The sequence below is a fragment of the Dreissena polymorpha genome, chromosome 13 (assembly GCF_020536995.1).
Source record: "Dreissena polymorpha isolate Duluth1 chromosome 13, UMN_Dpol_1.0, whole genome shotgun sequence".
NCBI classification, from domain to species: domain Eukaryota; kingdom Metazoa; phylum Mollusca; class Bivalvia; order Myida; family Dreissenidae; genus Dreissena; species Dreissena polymorpha.
In genome coordinates, this window is record NC_068367.1 from 51,270,101 (window position 1) to 51,285,690 (window position 15,590).

Consider the following 15,590-nt stretch of genomic DNA (forward strand, 5'->3'; position numbering starts at 1 on the left):
ATTTCTTCGTATTCGCTTCTATATATTCCTCGATCCAAATGTGTTAAGTTCGAACTTCGGTAAAGTTGCTATTTTAACAGTTTCAGTTTATAGGCAATCAGCAAATCATATGCCTTTGGCCATTTACAAACACACACACAAATACTTATGGCGCAGACCATCACAAACATCAAATAAGTAAGACAGATATTTCAGAACATAACATAGATATACATATATATATATATATATGTATAAGCGATCAGAAGACAGGTAAACTTTCAAGGGTATTTTGTCGTATACGTAATGCTTCTTTAACATATTTTGCAATATTATACATACATTTTTTACTCGAAGTTGACACTAACGAATTAAATTTTTGTACTGTAGGTCATGAACATTTACCTAAAAATGTTGATCTTATACAACTGTATCGTGAGCAACATAACATAAAGTGATATTCAGACTCTACTGCATTTTGGTTACATAATTTACACAATCTATTATTTCTTTCTATATTGTTATACCTTCCTAGTTCTATATCTTAAATATGAGAACATAATCTTAAACAAGTTAATTGATGTCTAAGTTTATCATTTGATATAACATTCAAATACTTTTCAAAGCAAAATTCAGTTTTATATTTACAATAACTATCTAACTTTGACATTGAATTTACATTATTACTCCACTATTGAACAAATTGATCTCTAATTCTCGATTTTAATGAATTATAATAATTCACACTGGGATAAAAAAAATCTAATATCCCGTAAACCTAAATGGTCTTTGATAGAATTTATTCTACGAGCCCAACAAGAAATAGTTATATTGCTACATAGATCATTATACATTCTATAAATAGGTGATTCATTATTTTTCATGATTTTCAACCAAAATTTCACTGCTCTTTCCTTACAAATGACTGACAAAGGTACTCGACCGAGTTCACCATATACAGCATATGTAGGAGTTTGTTTCTTTACACCTAGTATATATTTACAAAACTTAATATGTAATTTATCAACATGTTTATAATTATACACACCCCATACTTCACAACCATATGTCAGTATAGGTACAATCATAGAATCAAATAGGGACTGCTTTGTCTTAATATCTAGGCTAACTTTATCAAAAACATTTAAAAGATTATTGTATCACTATTCTTTGTTTGCATTGTATCGCGTAATTAACATACAATTCGCACCGATGCACGAACGTGACCTGTAAGAGTAAGTGAAGAAGTAGTAGTAAGAACCATATTCTGGTAAGTGAGCCTTGTGCTTTATGTACGTAATTATGCAATGTAATGTTGTTCAGCACAAATGCAATTTGTAATATTATTTATGTGTATTGTAATTTTCTGCTGCATGTTCTGTATTGTTTATATTCATAGAAGATGCAATCTTACGTGAGATTGTAGTTTTCCATTTCTGCGATGTTATTGTTTATATGGCCACTAGATGGAACTAGCATTTTTCTTTTTTATCTAGTCGTGTATTATTCATTCAATGAAACAATGCAATGTGATTATTTCAGATTGGGGGATATCTTACTTCGAGACGTACTTCAGTAAAGTGATCTATACATGATATGTGACTTATATTGTTATGAACTGAATTAAAAAATGTAATATATATATAGTGTTAATCTCTCTCCTGAACTCTGGGCTACAATATTATAATCATTCAAGCAAATATCGCGGTGTTTTCTTCTGTATCCAAGTTTGTCAGATAACTAACCATTTTGATATGTGATTGAGTTCCTTATACCGAGGCCCTACAGTTTTTTAATATTGTCGTATAAAGTCTCGTTTGGTTGAGTGTTAGGTCCGTGTCAACCAACCGATTCGTAAACTCATGAATACAAATATACTGGAACTATAGGAGAAAAGCAGCCGAGTTGGTATACACGCAAGCTCAACTAGAGCTGATGTCATTTGTTGTTGTATAAATTTACTTGAAAGGCAATAAAGTTTTAAGAAACATGTTCGTGTTAAGTCTTAAGTCAAATAATTGGTTGATGGATACGGACCTTGTATCAGCGTTTTGCTGTTAACCAACTAGTTGTCACACTGAGGACACACATCGAGGACAGACACATGACAGTAAGATATCTTAATTAACAACGACTGAAATAGTTGCGTTACAATTTAAGTCTACAATGCGAACTCGCAGTAGCGTTTTATAAAGTTTATGATAATTTTTCCTTTGATTCCTTTGATTACAAGGCTTATACCCAAACATGTTAAACGTATACTTTGTAGAAGCATCAGAGGAACATTCGTATTGCCAAGGGCACGCTAGCCTGAGCTCCTTACACAATAATAAATATAGACCGTTTTGTACATTTAAAAGGAACACGAAATGTTGAATTATAGTTTATTTGAATCAGTATCCATAGTATTGTTTTTAATAAAACGTTAAATATTATTAACTTATGTTTTCGTATGTGTAGGAACATAAAAAACCATGAAATCTTTGCCACCTAGAATATACTTGAACAAAAGTGTAATATAAGACACAAAGACATTGTGGTATCGGATTGCACTCCGATTAATCTTTATCGATTTAAAACACAATTATTAAGAAATTCAAACGTTAAACAATTATGAACAAGGTAAATTTAAACGACTGGCCGAGATTTTAACATTTGTATAGAACTATGAAAAACAATTTAAATCGCGTATATAATGATTTTCTTGCCGAACAATTTAGGTCACACGTTACACACTGTAAATGACGCTCCAGCGCGCGCAGACGCTATTTCTAGCTCTCCTCTTCCTCCTCCTTTTTCACATCCGGTACATCATAGCGAACTGTGGGAGCCGGAAGTGGTGGCATGGTCGTCGGCGGCAGAATTGGTGGTACATATGGGTCGGGACCGCCGAGGAAACCAAGACTCCTGGTGGAAAGACAGAATGTTAGCCAGTGGTATATCTGTAGCATATAAAATAATCGTAGTCGTCGAGTTTACTATTTTAGTTTACTGACGATAAATGTGATATGAGTGTGATGATGATCATTTGTGATAACTTTGATGTTGTTTCAGACTGTTGTAAAGGTTATTTGTGTACTAATATTCTGGACATGATGATGCCGCTGGTGCTGCTAAAGCTGATGACTACGGAGGTGTGCTGACGCTGATGACGATTAAGATAAAAATCCTGCTACAGCATATGCTGAGGATGATCTAATGAATTGTTTTATGATTGCAACTCTTCTATGAACGGCCCCAAGCCCTACCGAAAAAAAAGTAAGATCGGACGTAAGGCAAGCTAACTCTATCCTGTAAAGAAACATTGGCTTCAGAAACGCAAATTAGCATAACAACAGCCATTTCGGACCTGGGGGAAGATGTACCTACAGCTCAAGGGCGTATGACGCCGAATGATGAAAGATAGAGCAATCTGGAAACCGTCAGGATAAAGACTATCATCCCCACTACCACAATTGGTACATGGAATGCCCGAACCATGAACGAGTCTGCGATCAACAGCTATATAATGTATCGCTACGCTTTGACCAACGACAGTAGAGGTAGAGAAGAACACATGTTGTCAACCATAATACAAAATAGACACAAGACGAACATTATCATCTTAACGTGGGACACCAAGATCGGCTATGACAACGCCGAGGATATGATGAAAGCAAGGGTTAGGCAAGATAAACGACAACGGTGAGAGAATTGCCTACCATAAGTAACTCGGTCATCGGAGGAAGTGTTCCGACCAAAGAAAAATACACAAGGTAACTCGGGTGTCACCAGACCTTTCAACGGAGCACCAGATAGATCACGTGTGCATATGGAGGGATTTTCGTCGCTCTCCTATGAATTTACGCGTGAAGCGATGAGCATTCGTTGCTTCGCATCATCAACTCTTTGTTGCCGGATTACAATTGAAGCTCAAGATGAATTATATATGATATCCAGCCAAATTATGCTTTACAAAAACTCTACGCTGAAAGACACCATGAGGCAAGAAGAGTTTACGGTCATTCTCTCCGACAAGTTCCAGGAGAAGCTACTTGAACAGTGACAGAACGTGAAAGTAGCAGTGACCTCTACATGCCAAGATGTACCGAACACCAAATCCACGGGGGTGGGAAATCAACAGAGCCGTTACAGAAAGTGGGATAAATAAGAAAAATGGAAGCAAGTAACAGCAACAGCAGGTGAAAAGCAAATAATACACAATCAAAAGGATAGTACACATACTCAAAAACGAAAATTTCAATCGAAGTACAAGAACAGACAAGCTTTAAGCCACTAGCAATATATGCAGAAGAGGTTAAATACCAGAACACAAACCAGGACATGTACTCCATCACCACGAGAATAGCATGAAAGGCAGAGAACGGACGAGTGACAGCAGATGACTAGAGGCAAGAGAAGATGTGGATAGAGCGTTTCCAGGAGCCACTCATCAAGCCAGCCCATACGAATACAACTGACATACATCAAGCTACAAGCGATCTTTTAATCAATTGCTGAGCACCACAAAGGACGTGATCTCTAGCGCTATCAAGCAATTGAAGAAATGCAAGTTTGCATGACCATACAGCATACCGACAGAAGCGCTGAAGGCTGACATGGAGACTTGTGTAGTGCTACTCGACCCGCTTTTTAAAAAGACATGGGACGAAGACATATCAATATAGTGGAAAGAGGGCTACCAGATCACGCTTCCAAAGAAAGGAGACCTCAGTTCCTGCCCCAACTACAGAGGGATAACGCTTTTTTCCATTCCGCCAAATGTGTTTACTCGCGTCGTGATAAACAAAATTAACGAATGTGTAGTTCTGCATCTCCGTGACCAGAAGGCCGGCTTCTGAAAGGATTGATTGTGCAGAGAAGATCGCAACAATGAAAACCATTGTGGTACAATCGCCGGTGTGCAACTTAGCTCGCTACGTCAATATGATCGACTATGAGAAAAACATTAGACATCTTTAACCAACAGTCCCTATGGAGACTAATTAGAAACTACAAAGTGCCAGAAAAGATCACCTACATCATCAGGAAGTCTTATGAAGGGATGACCTGAAGGCAGCCCACCGACGCATTCGAAGTAACAATGGGTGTAAGACAATGTGTGTAAGACAATGCTGCATACTTTCACCTCTCCTGTTCTTGCTGACCATAGTCTGGAAAATGAAGACTGTGGCGGTCCAGAAGCGAAACGGAATTCAGTGAACAATTGTCCGACGATCTGGATTTTCTCTCTCACACCAAACAGCAGGTGCAAGAAAAGACAATTCAGCTAAATCGGGCTTTGCCATCAGCAGATGGAAGATTAAGCTGTTGACGACCAACGCATCTAACGACTGACCCAAGGCAGTCCTGTTCGGGCAAAATGTCCCACAGCAATAGAGAAACGGATACAAACGACGTCGGAAGCTGAATCGGTAAAGCATGAGCAGCCTTTCATCAGCTGAGACATGGAAAACCACCGTCACCTAAATGAAGAAAAACCAGGTCTTTATAATTGACGATTCTTAAGATCCGCTGGCCGGACAAGATTAGCAACGATGATTTATGGAAAAGAACAAATACCAGCCCGTTGAAGAAGACATCTTTCATAAGCGTTTGCGATGGATAGGTCACACCCTTCTGAAGCCTGAATGAAATGCAACAAGGCAATCTCTCACATGGAAGTTCAAATTGCAGATGAAGAGAGGGCGGCATAGAAATACCTGGCACCAAGACATGCAGACGACCAGATTCCATACAAATTAGAAAGACGACGGAATAGCTGCACAGGATCACCAAGAACCGAAACGTATGGCGACCTCTGTCTCGGACGGAACCATTGGCGAAGATTATTAGATGACGAATTGTGATTTTATTATCAGGATATATCCATAAACATGATTCCTACTTACTTGGTTCTAGAAGCCGGGGCGACTGGTTCGAAGTTCTCAGGGTCGGCTCCGTGTCTCGGGGGTGGTGGTCCGCGTACCACGGGACTGTTTGTCCCTGCTGGGGGCAGGGAGCTGTACACAACTCGGGCCGGGGGGTTGTTCACCCACGAGGTCTGACCTTGGACCGGTGAAGGCGGTAAATATCCCCCGGGATTAGTTGCGGACGGAACAGGGCCGCCGTTTGCCGGTGGAGGCCCCCAGACCTCCGAGGGTGGAGCATTTGCGAAGCGCGCAGGCGGGGGTCCACGACGTGTTTTAGTCGGCGATTGCTGGGCAACAGACATGGAGAGACCAATCAGGAAGACAGCGAAAACGTTGAGCTTCATCTTGAACTTCTTCCTAAAACAGATTTATATATAAGTGACAATTGACTGCGATTCTTATTCTTCGTGGCAGGTAACATTTTTATAAGCATAACTTACACGTTAAACGTTGAATTTTGAACATTGTTTGCATTTAGTAGAAAACAAATGGCAATTCATTTGCACACTTTTGTTGAAAATAATAAAAAAAATATTCATTTTCTTTGTCACAAAAGAATCGATTTTAATATAATGATTTTAGTTCATGATTATTTTACTTGGAGGTATGTCTTCAAATTGAATTAAAACATGAAACTACAGGAACTATCTAATAAATACATAACTGAATAATGTTTGATAGTTGTTTGACATACATGTTTTAATGTAAAATAGTGTTAAGTATTGTTAATAAATGTATGAACTATATAGTGTGAACATTAATCACACAAAGAGAGAAATTTCTTTAGATGCATTGTCATTTATATCAGTTAACGGACACAAACAATGTTCAGTCTCATTTATCACAACTCAAAATACTGTACAAGACTCACGAAATCATTTGAAAAGCACAAAAAAAATGAAAGTATAAATTCAAGTTTTTCTTTTTACGTCGTTGGGTTTACAGGACGGCATTCATGCATGATAAACTTAACAGCCTTTGGCAAAACGAGCATTTGCTTTAACTACGAAGGGCGTGCTTGTTTTCACAAGACCTTTTACCTCATCAACTTCACGTGACATAATTATATATTTGTTGATACTGTTGATCTCGGATACACATTTAGTCCACTAATAGACACGAGACACGCATACACGCCAGAACGATATCGTCACAAACGTAACATTGTTGTCTGCCAAGGTCTAAGGCGTTTATAGCATCAGATAAAGCCTCTAAGGAAGTCTTCAGTACGAAACTCTAATAATGAACCATAGTGACATACAATAATTAAATGGAAGTTGCATTGTTGAGGTTAAAAACATAATATATACACATTGCTTGGTATTCTGCTCGCTTGTTAGAGAACATTGAGCTGTGGATATGTTTAAAACTTTGCTCGTGTTATGGTATGTTTGCCAAATTGACCGCACAGCTGATGTTACGTTACTGCACGCGGTTTTGATAAGTTACGTTACCTCTAGCGTTTTTTCAAATAAAAATTCCTGAAGTTACGTCTATACAGTTGGTATATAACAGATCTATTACGTTACCTCGAGCGTTTTTGTTTTTATACATTCCTGAATTAACGTTTATAAGGTTGGTATTTTACAAATATACTTTTTTTTCAAATTCATAGGCACTGCGGTTGCGTTCTATTTTGTGATAACCAATAACGTTTACTAGTATTCCAAAGGTAATTTTGTTAATGTTTTATATAAAATAAATGTCCGTAATCATGCAAGTACATATTGTTTTATATTCAATCAATATAATCTTGCAAATTATGCATTCAGCTTTTCTTCACCTACATGTTTACAAGCACGTCAAGAAATGCATTAATTTCAGTATACATGCACTGACAAAACAAAACCAAACAATTCAAGACAACACGTCGCTTATATGTGAGTCATGCCAGAGTCACACATTGAACACAGTCGTAAATCATTTTCAGTCTAAAAATACAGAGAAATCCTAATGGCCTTTTCTTGTAAGAGTCATTCAATTCATGGAACAAGAAAGCAGTTAACGATAATACGATTTGCTGCATGAATTGATCGACTGCCGCTGTGAAAAAAATAACACGAAAAACGAACAAAAAACACATTTACAAATATTACGAATGTGTAGTAGATCTATTATGTATAAAAAAAATCAAATAAATAGAGTGACAAATTGACAACAATAAAATTCAAACTTGCAATTTATTTGTTTTAATATTTCGTTGCTGTTTATATATTATTACACATTTGATCGAACACGTATTCGAGCTACAGACCACAATTCGACGCCCAAGTGCTAAAACTAACTCAACTAGCAAGCTTTATATAACGAAATTTAGTAAATCTGATTTTTATCGAAGTAAATCTATGTAAATGTTTTTCAATGGTATTGATTCAGTGAATTTTTCTAAGAAGAAACTTCTATTGGCGGCTGTAACCCCTCATTTGTTATTCCTAAGGTTGGTTACTGGAACCAAGTAAGAGAAACTCTAATGAAGATTGCAAAGTTTTTATTCAGTTCAAGATGATCACAAAATCGTATATTCTTTCTCGGTTTTCCTGAAATAAATAGTATTTTACCAAGTTCTGGTACTACTTGTACGTCCACCTATCAGACCGTACGACCGGCCACATGTTGACAAATATCCAAAGGTCGTGGCAGAATCATGTAGCAAAAAAGCAAGTTTTTTGTTCAATGATAATTGATATAACTTGCAAATTAATAGCAAGACAGTAACTGATGACAGGGTGATTTGTTAACTGACACGATAAGAGTTGCTAATTAGATATTTCTATGGTGAAGTACGAGACTTATTTGTAGAGTAAGCGATAGTGATTTATTTGACAGATATAAAAAAAATGAACGTTATCAGTATATTTCGTGACGTACATATAATGAGAATAACTAGAAACGTTCTGTGTGTTCCATACGTTTAAAACTTGATTTAATTGTTGATGATTGCGAGGTTTTGACTAACGAGTCGTCACATAATAACGATGTCGTAATGCTCATTACACAAATGATTAGATTCTTTGCGTTTGTTGCATTAGCCCCGTGGGTACAAAGGAATAAATTATTTGCGTTCGTAGCATTAGCCCCGTAGGTACAAAGGAAAAGATTCTTTGCGTTCGTAACATAATCACCTTTGGTACAAAGGATTAGATTATTTGCGTTCGTAGCATTAGCCCCGTGGGTACAAAGGATTAGATTCTTTGCGTTCGTAGCATAAGTGACGTTAAGTATATACGTTCCATTCCATCCCATTCGTACCGTGAGTATTAGCTGTATTAACAAAACTTTTACAAACAAAGCAGTTTTCAGTAAAAAAACAACATTGCAGAAAGCATTTAATAAAATTCGGAGAGTAGGGACTGTAAAGGGACTTTGTTTGGCAACATGGCGATTTCCAAAAAAAAATAGATTCAACATAGAACGTTTGAATTCTATTCAGACAAGCAAACTATCACTCCTGACTACCGGTAATACAAAATGTAAAAAAGGAATAAATTTGTACTTTCTTTGATTTTAATCAATAAAAAATAAACAATAAAGCGTTTGTCACGCTTTTCGTCGATAAAAAGAAAAACGTGCATTACCGACATCGCGGGTAAACAACATCTTAATTTAAAATCATGCGTGGCGTATTGGTAAAGGATCTGGTTTCCAACCCCATGCCAGGCATATTTTTGTGATGAAATATTTAACTATTATTAAAGTTTTAAAGTATTAAAAACATTTTCCAAATATTATAGTTTTGCTAGTAAATTCATTTAATTATTTATTTCAAAAGTACGAAACTTAGTGAATAACTCCCGTTCAACCTAGCAAAGTTTATTATTATATATCGAATAAAAAGCTACCTAATATATTAAAATGATTCACTTGATACAATCATAACACTGATGCATTAGTAAACTTATTAATAATGAATCGAAGGAACATTTCATTCTATAAATGAAAAATAGACATACCGCGTATTTCAGAAGAATTTTCAGACGTTTACAATAGCTTCCAACGTTTCCAACGCCTTTAAAGAGACCGCGTTAATGTGTCGGCTTTTATATGACGCTATCCACGTTAAGGCCCGCCCACCGTTCAGTATCAAACGTCTGATGGCCGTAACAGTGTAGCGCAAGAGTACCGGCCTAAATAGTAATTCCAGAAGCGAATTTAAAGGGGGTGGGAAGAGCGTACTCCGTTCTTAAATGTACAAAGGTTTGATTTTTTTATTACGCTTACTTATTTCAATGAGCACTCTGCGATTTTATCGATGTTTAAAGTCAAATTACAGTAGTTTAGCATTTCTATCTACATATCTTTAACTATTATATTTCTTATTGTTAGGAAATTTGTTTTGCTACACAATACAAAGCAAATATAGCCAATTTCATGTGCAATATTGCAAACAAAAAATTGGATTCTAATGACAAAAGTGGAAAATATTAGTAATGTCTGACTAAAAATAAAATTTAAAAAATATTATGAAAACAATTACAATTGCTAAAACGTGTTTATTTACCGGTTCGTTAGTATCCATGCGTTAGTTAAATATTGCAAAAATAATATGTCGATATTAAAATCGTATATACTCGCTTTTATAACCCCTAGCGTTAAACTAGGAAATATTCCAATATATTTAACAGTATGTACAGGCAGTGATAAGTAGTTTCGAGGTTTGTCTGAAAGAAAAACATGTATTTTGAATATGGATTTATATAGATTTTCTGTAAAGCAAAACGATTGGTGCAGTATAATCTTCTTCGAGAAATCCTGGCATAATTGGACTGCCTTACAACAATGCAAAATTAAACATTCGCACAAACAATTGTCAGATTTCTTTCCATCTAGCATAAATAAGTTCTCATAAATTTAAAATTACCTCTGTGCTTTGATTAAAATGAAAAATGGTTTCTACAAAAACTGGCGTTGAACAATTGTTAGATAGTTGTCTTATAGGTCGCTTAGTAATTCTAAAAAAAACGGTTGCCCGCCTAGATACACCCAAAGGCGTCATTTGGTTCGGGCAACAAATAAATGCAAGGCGTGTTTTGTAGATATATTTTACCATCTAATCAATAAATAGGTTCTAGAAAAAATGCGTCAACATATCAACTTTACAAAAACAAGGCATAGACGTCAACATTGGAGGGAAAGTGATTGGTTAATTGGTTATGTCTAATATTAACGAAGAACTAGTCGTTACCACACAGTCGTGCACTGACTATCAAATTTGAACAGAACAGAACAGAACCGACAATATGCGGACACTTGTATTGTTTTAATTATACAAAATATATATCAGGTTTCATATAAAATCAGCACGATATTCAAGACAGTATATATGTGCCATGCTCTGTGAAAAGGGGGTTTAATGCATGTGCGTAAAGTGTCGTCCCAGATTAGTCAGTGCAGTCCGCACAGGCTAATCAGGGACGACATATTCCGCATTAACTGAATTTTTGCGAAGAAGAGACTATCTTTAAACGAAAAATACAATAAAGTCAGTAAGTGTCGTCCCTGACTGCACAGGCTAATCTGGGATGACACTGTACGCACATGCATTAAACCCCATTTCGCAGAGCACGGAATATGTATATTAACTTACATTTCACCTCATTACAAAGCAATCTAGTTAGCAACAATAAGCGCGACAACAGCCATATTATTGCCATCTCGTTTGCCACATTTAGCCGGACACACGCCGTATTAGTATTTTTAGCGCGAGATCTTGCACTGGAATAACAGTACGTCCGTTTTTACTTCGTAGGGAACAACGCATTAACAGGCTGAGTACCACAGAAAATTGGAATGTTGTGTTTACAATTACGCTAACTCGTATGGAACGACTTAAAACGTTATGGTAACAATAAAACTAACTCGTAAGAGCGACTTTAGTCGTGTGGACGGTAGAACAGGCCGTAGTGTCATCATCATTCGATTGGCAGGTCTTACCGTGGGGAGATGAGGGACGACGACACAGATATCCTCCGCCAGTAAGTTTGTTTTATGGGCTTCTTTGAGTAGCTCATCCATCTAGAGGAACGTCCACTCATTCCCGATGTCCATCAATCTTTTCTGATCATGGCCTCGAGGGCAAACTACCTCTAGCGTCTCATGGAGCACAGTCTTGCACCGAGTCATGCCTTTGGAAGTTTCCAAACCAAGCCAACTTTTGTCGTTTTACGGTCGCCGGGTGGGTTCTTTTTGGAAAACAAGTGCTGTTGTCATTTCCTGGACGTACTCGTTGGTCTTGTGCTCCATATAGGAGATGTGGTTGAGTCTTTGGAAACAATTGTGTTCAAATGCCTGTATTCTACGTAATGTGTACGCGTGCAGCGTTGAGATCTCGCAGCTATGCTACAGGATGGAGACTACGAGGTAAAGGTAGAGCCTGTACTTAGTACGGAGGCTGATGGCGCTGCTTGTCCACAACCTGACCAGTTTTGCCAGCGCAGCGGTTGCTATGGAAATTCTAATAGGGACCTTAGCGGTACTAGTGCCATGGGCAGGGTTACTCCCAAATTGTTGAAGCTGTTACCATCTTATTGCTTCTTGCCGATTAGGGTGATATCGACACTGATGTTGTTCGTGCTGTTCACCATGATAATCGACATCTACGTGCTGACTTCCATCCGTATGATTCTCCTCTCTCAGGGATTGCGTTGGTGATGTCTCAGAGTTCACTGCTGGTGCTACACATGAGGTCAATTTCCTCAGCAAATCTCAAATTAGAGATGTTTGTGCCACCAATTAAGATTGAGGTATGGTGGTCTTGAGACTCGCTTATGACAAGTCCTGGTAACGGCATACCACTCATGTGAGTTATCGCAAATGTTCGCGTGATTGGAAGATTTATACCAATAGTTGTTGACCGTATCGATGGGTTAAATGACCTCGGCGCGCCGTCGCCATGTGTGTAAGCATGATTATTTAGTATCGTATACATGTATTTCCAAAATAGACGTATAAGCAGATGTAAGTAACAATATACCGTCAAAACGTAAAACAATAACTAATAAGCACACGTCTGTCGACTTTTTCATCATTTACTAGTGCACTGTAACCTAAAAAATATACAATCAAGACATATTATATGTATTGGAGTGCCTTGCTGACTCTGTATAATCAACATTTAGCTCGATGGTAAACGTAACAGAATCCCGCTGACGCTGTGTTGATTCGGATCATATAATTTTGTTTTTCAGAAAATAACATTTTATGTAGTTTTATGTTACATGTCTTGTTCGGTATGAAGTTTACTTAAGATGAGAACAAACAAAAAGATCAAATAATCTTTTGTTTTTGATATGGATGCAATTAATTGCAACGATAATATCAGAGGGCAATTGTGGCCGCATGTGTTGTTTTTTTCTATTAATGCTTATATGACACATTATTAGTGGTATTGTAAAAAGAAAAGAAATGACTCACTTCGATACTTAAGCGAAAGGTTCCGGGATTGAATTGGATGCTATATGTTTGTTCACTACCACTCTACGCATAGTTGTCGTCCTTTCTCTCACATACAACCTCTGCCATCACATTCAAGAAAACCCTACCAGAAAAGATTGGATTTTTATTGTTTTTGTTTAATATTATATAACGAAAAGTAGTATCTTTTTTTTCTTTTTTTTTAAATAGTGAAAATGTTTTGGTTCATTATAAACAAAAAATAAGTAAATTACAAAAAGTAAAAATTACAGTAAAACGGCTAGGCTATCATCACGTGGTTGGTTAGAATACAGAGATTTGATCCAGCTATGCTGGTTCCAGTCAAATCTCTGCGCGGAGATATCACATTTTATGACGTCCCTTAGATTACCTGCGAAGCGACAAATCTGGAAACGTTATACGCAATCGACCGACCAAGTTAATTAGATTAAAAATGTATATTCAGCACTTAGCGCATTTGTTAAGTAAGGAATATATTGCTTGAAATCGTTCTCATAAATTCGGCTGGTTTCTATGTGAAGGACAAAAAAAAGTGATCGGTAATTCTCGTTGAATGCAACAAGGATAAGTCGTAGTTTCGGATTAGTCGAGACTTTGCAAATCACTGGCTATGTGGCGCTCTGCAATCATGTAATAAATATTACAAAATGATAACAGTTTACCGTAGTTCCCCCTTTAGATGCGGGAAGGGCATCAATTGAAGAAAGGAGGTTCAGTTCACTCAATTATAGCAATACATGTGGTCAATGTGGTGCCTTCTTTCGCTTCAAATTTCGAACGTTGCAGCCCGGGCGGCATAGTTTCTACAAGCTAGATGTCAGTTAAAGGCAAGAGGCGTCGTTGGAATCTGAAGCTTTATTGTAATACTGGACTGTTTCGTCACGAGCTTTGTTGGAAAAAAAGTCGGCTTCATTGCGGCAATAGGCTAAAGGAAAGCATAGATCAGCCTCATTAAAGCCACAACCATTATTTGGCATTGCAAATCTAAGTATAAATAAGAAACATACTTTATCTATGCCAATTAAAATATATCTGGTGGTAACAAGGTATAAATCCGTCTATTTGCGCTTTTAAACTTAAAAATAATCGCGTTTGTCGAAATGGATGTATACGTCTAAAAATCCTACTTTCGGTTTTAAAAGCGGTACCTTCATTGCGGCAACTTGCTAACTAGGCTAAAGATTTAATTTTATCTATGCCAATAAGAATATATCTGGTGGTTACACGGTAGATATCCGTCTTTTTGCGCTTTAAAACTTAAAAATGATCGCGTTTGTCGAAGTGAATTGACGTATACGTCTAGAAATCCTACTTTCGGTTTTAAAAGCGGTACCGTTTGAAAAATAATAAATTACTTGCTAACTAGGCTATAGATTAAATGACAATTTTGCACACGTTCAAATGGCATCTTTATGTGAGTTCGCGCACATAGCGATTGGTTGCGGCTTCGAAAAGTCGGCAGAGACAGTGTATTTAAAAAAATACGCTTCAGATCACCAAATGATTGTTCCAATCCTATAATTCGTTTATTATTAGTAGCAAACGGATTGCATGAGCATGATAAATCAAATGTGTCTGCTTTGAAGTAAATACTGAAGTTGTGTTACAGATTTGTTTAGTTTAGAATCGCCTATTTTAACTATTGTAAAGGGGGTTTCGTCAAGCGTGTCACCTGATTTAATACTACATGTACGTAATGGTATGTTCTATCAATTTTCTGTTGGTTCAGGCGCTTCTAACAAAGGCGACCTGGGTAGAGTCCCGACCACGGCAGCTTGTGAGTTTTGTTCGAGGTCACTCACCATTACGCACAAGACGGTTTTCTCTTGGTACTCCGGTTTCTCCCAAATAATCAATACCACGTAAATAATGGAAATATTTTTTAGTAGAAAATTTATAGATGGACATGCAGCTTTACTTCGAAATAAATCCATACGTGAGGAAGAGCGCGGTGACACACTCCGGGTATAATGCAGACTCAGTTGTGGAAGTCCCTCATAAACTTCGAAATAAAAACACGCACGCGCGCGTTTTCTAGTATCATACCATCATTGTCTTTCTTCTCTGATCGAGTCATAAAACTGTATACTGAGTAAATGTAATATGCATGCATTGAATGTATTTATTTCAAATCAATGTACCATATTAGCTTATAGCCGCAAGTTATGAATCCAATACAGCGTTTTTATTGATTTTTTTTATGAATGCACACAAAATCGCCAAACCGCCTCCTCTGTCTGCTGACGTAATCGTTCGGGGAATTTTTAA

At 37.1% G+C, this 15,590-nt stretch overlaps 1 protein-coding gene across 1 annotated transcript; it reads right to left on the reverse strand.

Annotated features, from left to right (window-relative positions):
* Positions 1-2,373: 2,373 nt before the first annotated feature.
* On the reverse strand, positions 2,374-6,240 carry LOC127856559 (uncharacterized). Its single transcript, XM_052392853.1, has 2 exons — positions 5,871-6,240; positions 2,374-2,886 (listed from the first exon to the last, which is right to left on the reverse strand). The coding sequence occupies exons 1-2, from the start codon at positions 6,233-6,235 to the stop codon at positions 2,751-2,753; spliced, it is 501 nt and encodes a 166-aa protein (XP_052248813.1). The 5' UTR covers positions 6,236-6,240; the 3' UTR covers positions 2,374-2,750.
* Between the last annotated feature and the right edge of the window lie 9,350 nt (positions 6,241-15,590).

Excerpts from the sequence above, each read along its gene's own strand:
- LOC127856559 (XM_052392853.1), bottom strand. The coding sequence starts at position 6,235 with ATGAAGCTCAACGTTTTCGCTGTCTTCCTGATTGGTCTCTCCATGTCT. Across the intron at positions 2,887-5,870 it reads GCCCCGGCTTCTAGAACCAA|GAGTCTTGGTTTCCTCGGCG; the intron begins GTAAGTAGGAAT and ends TCTTTCCACCAG.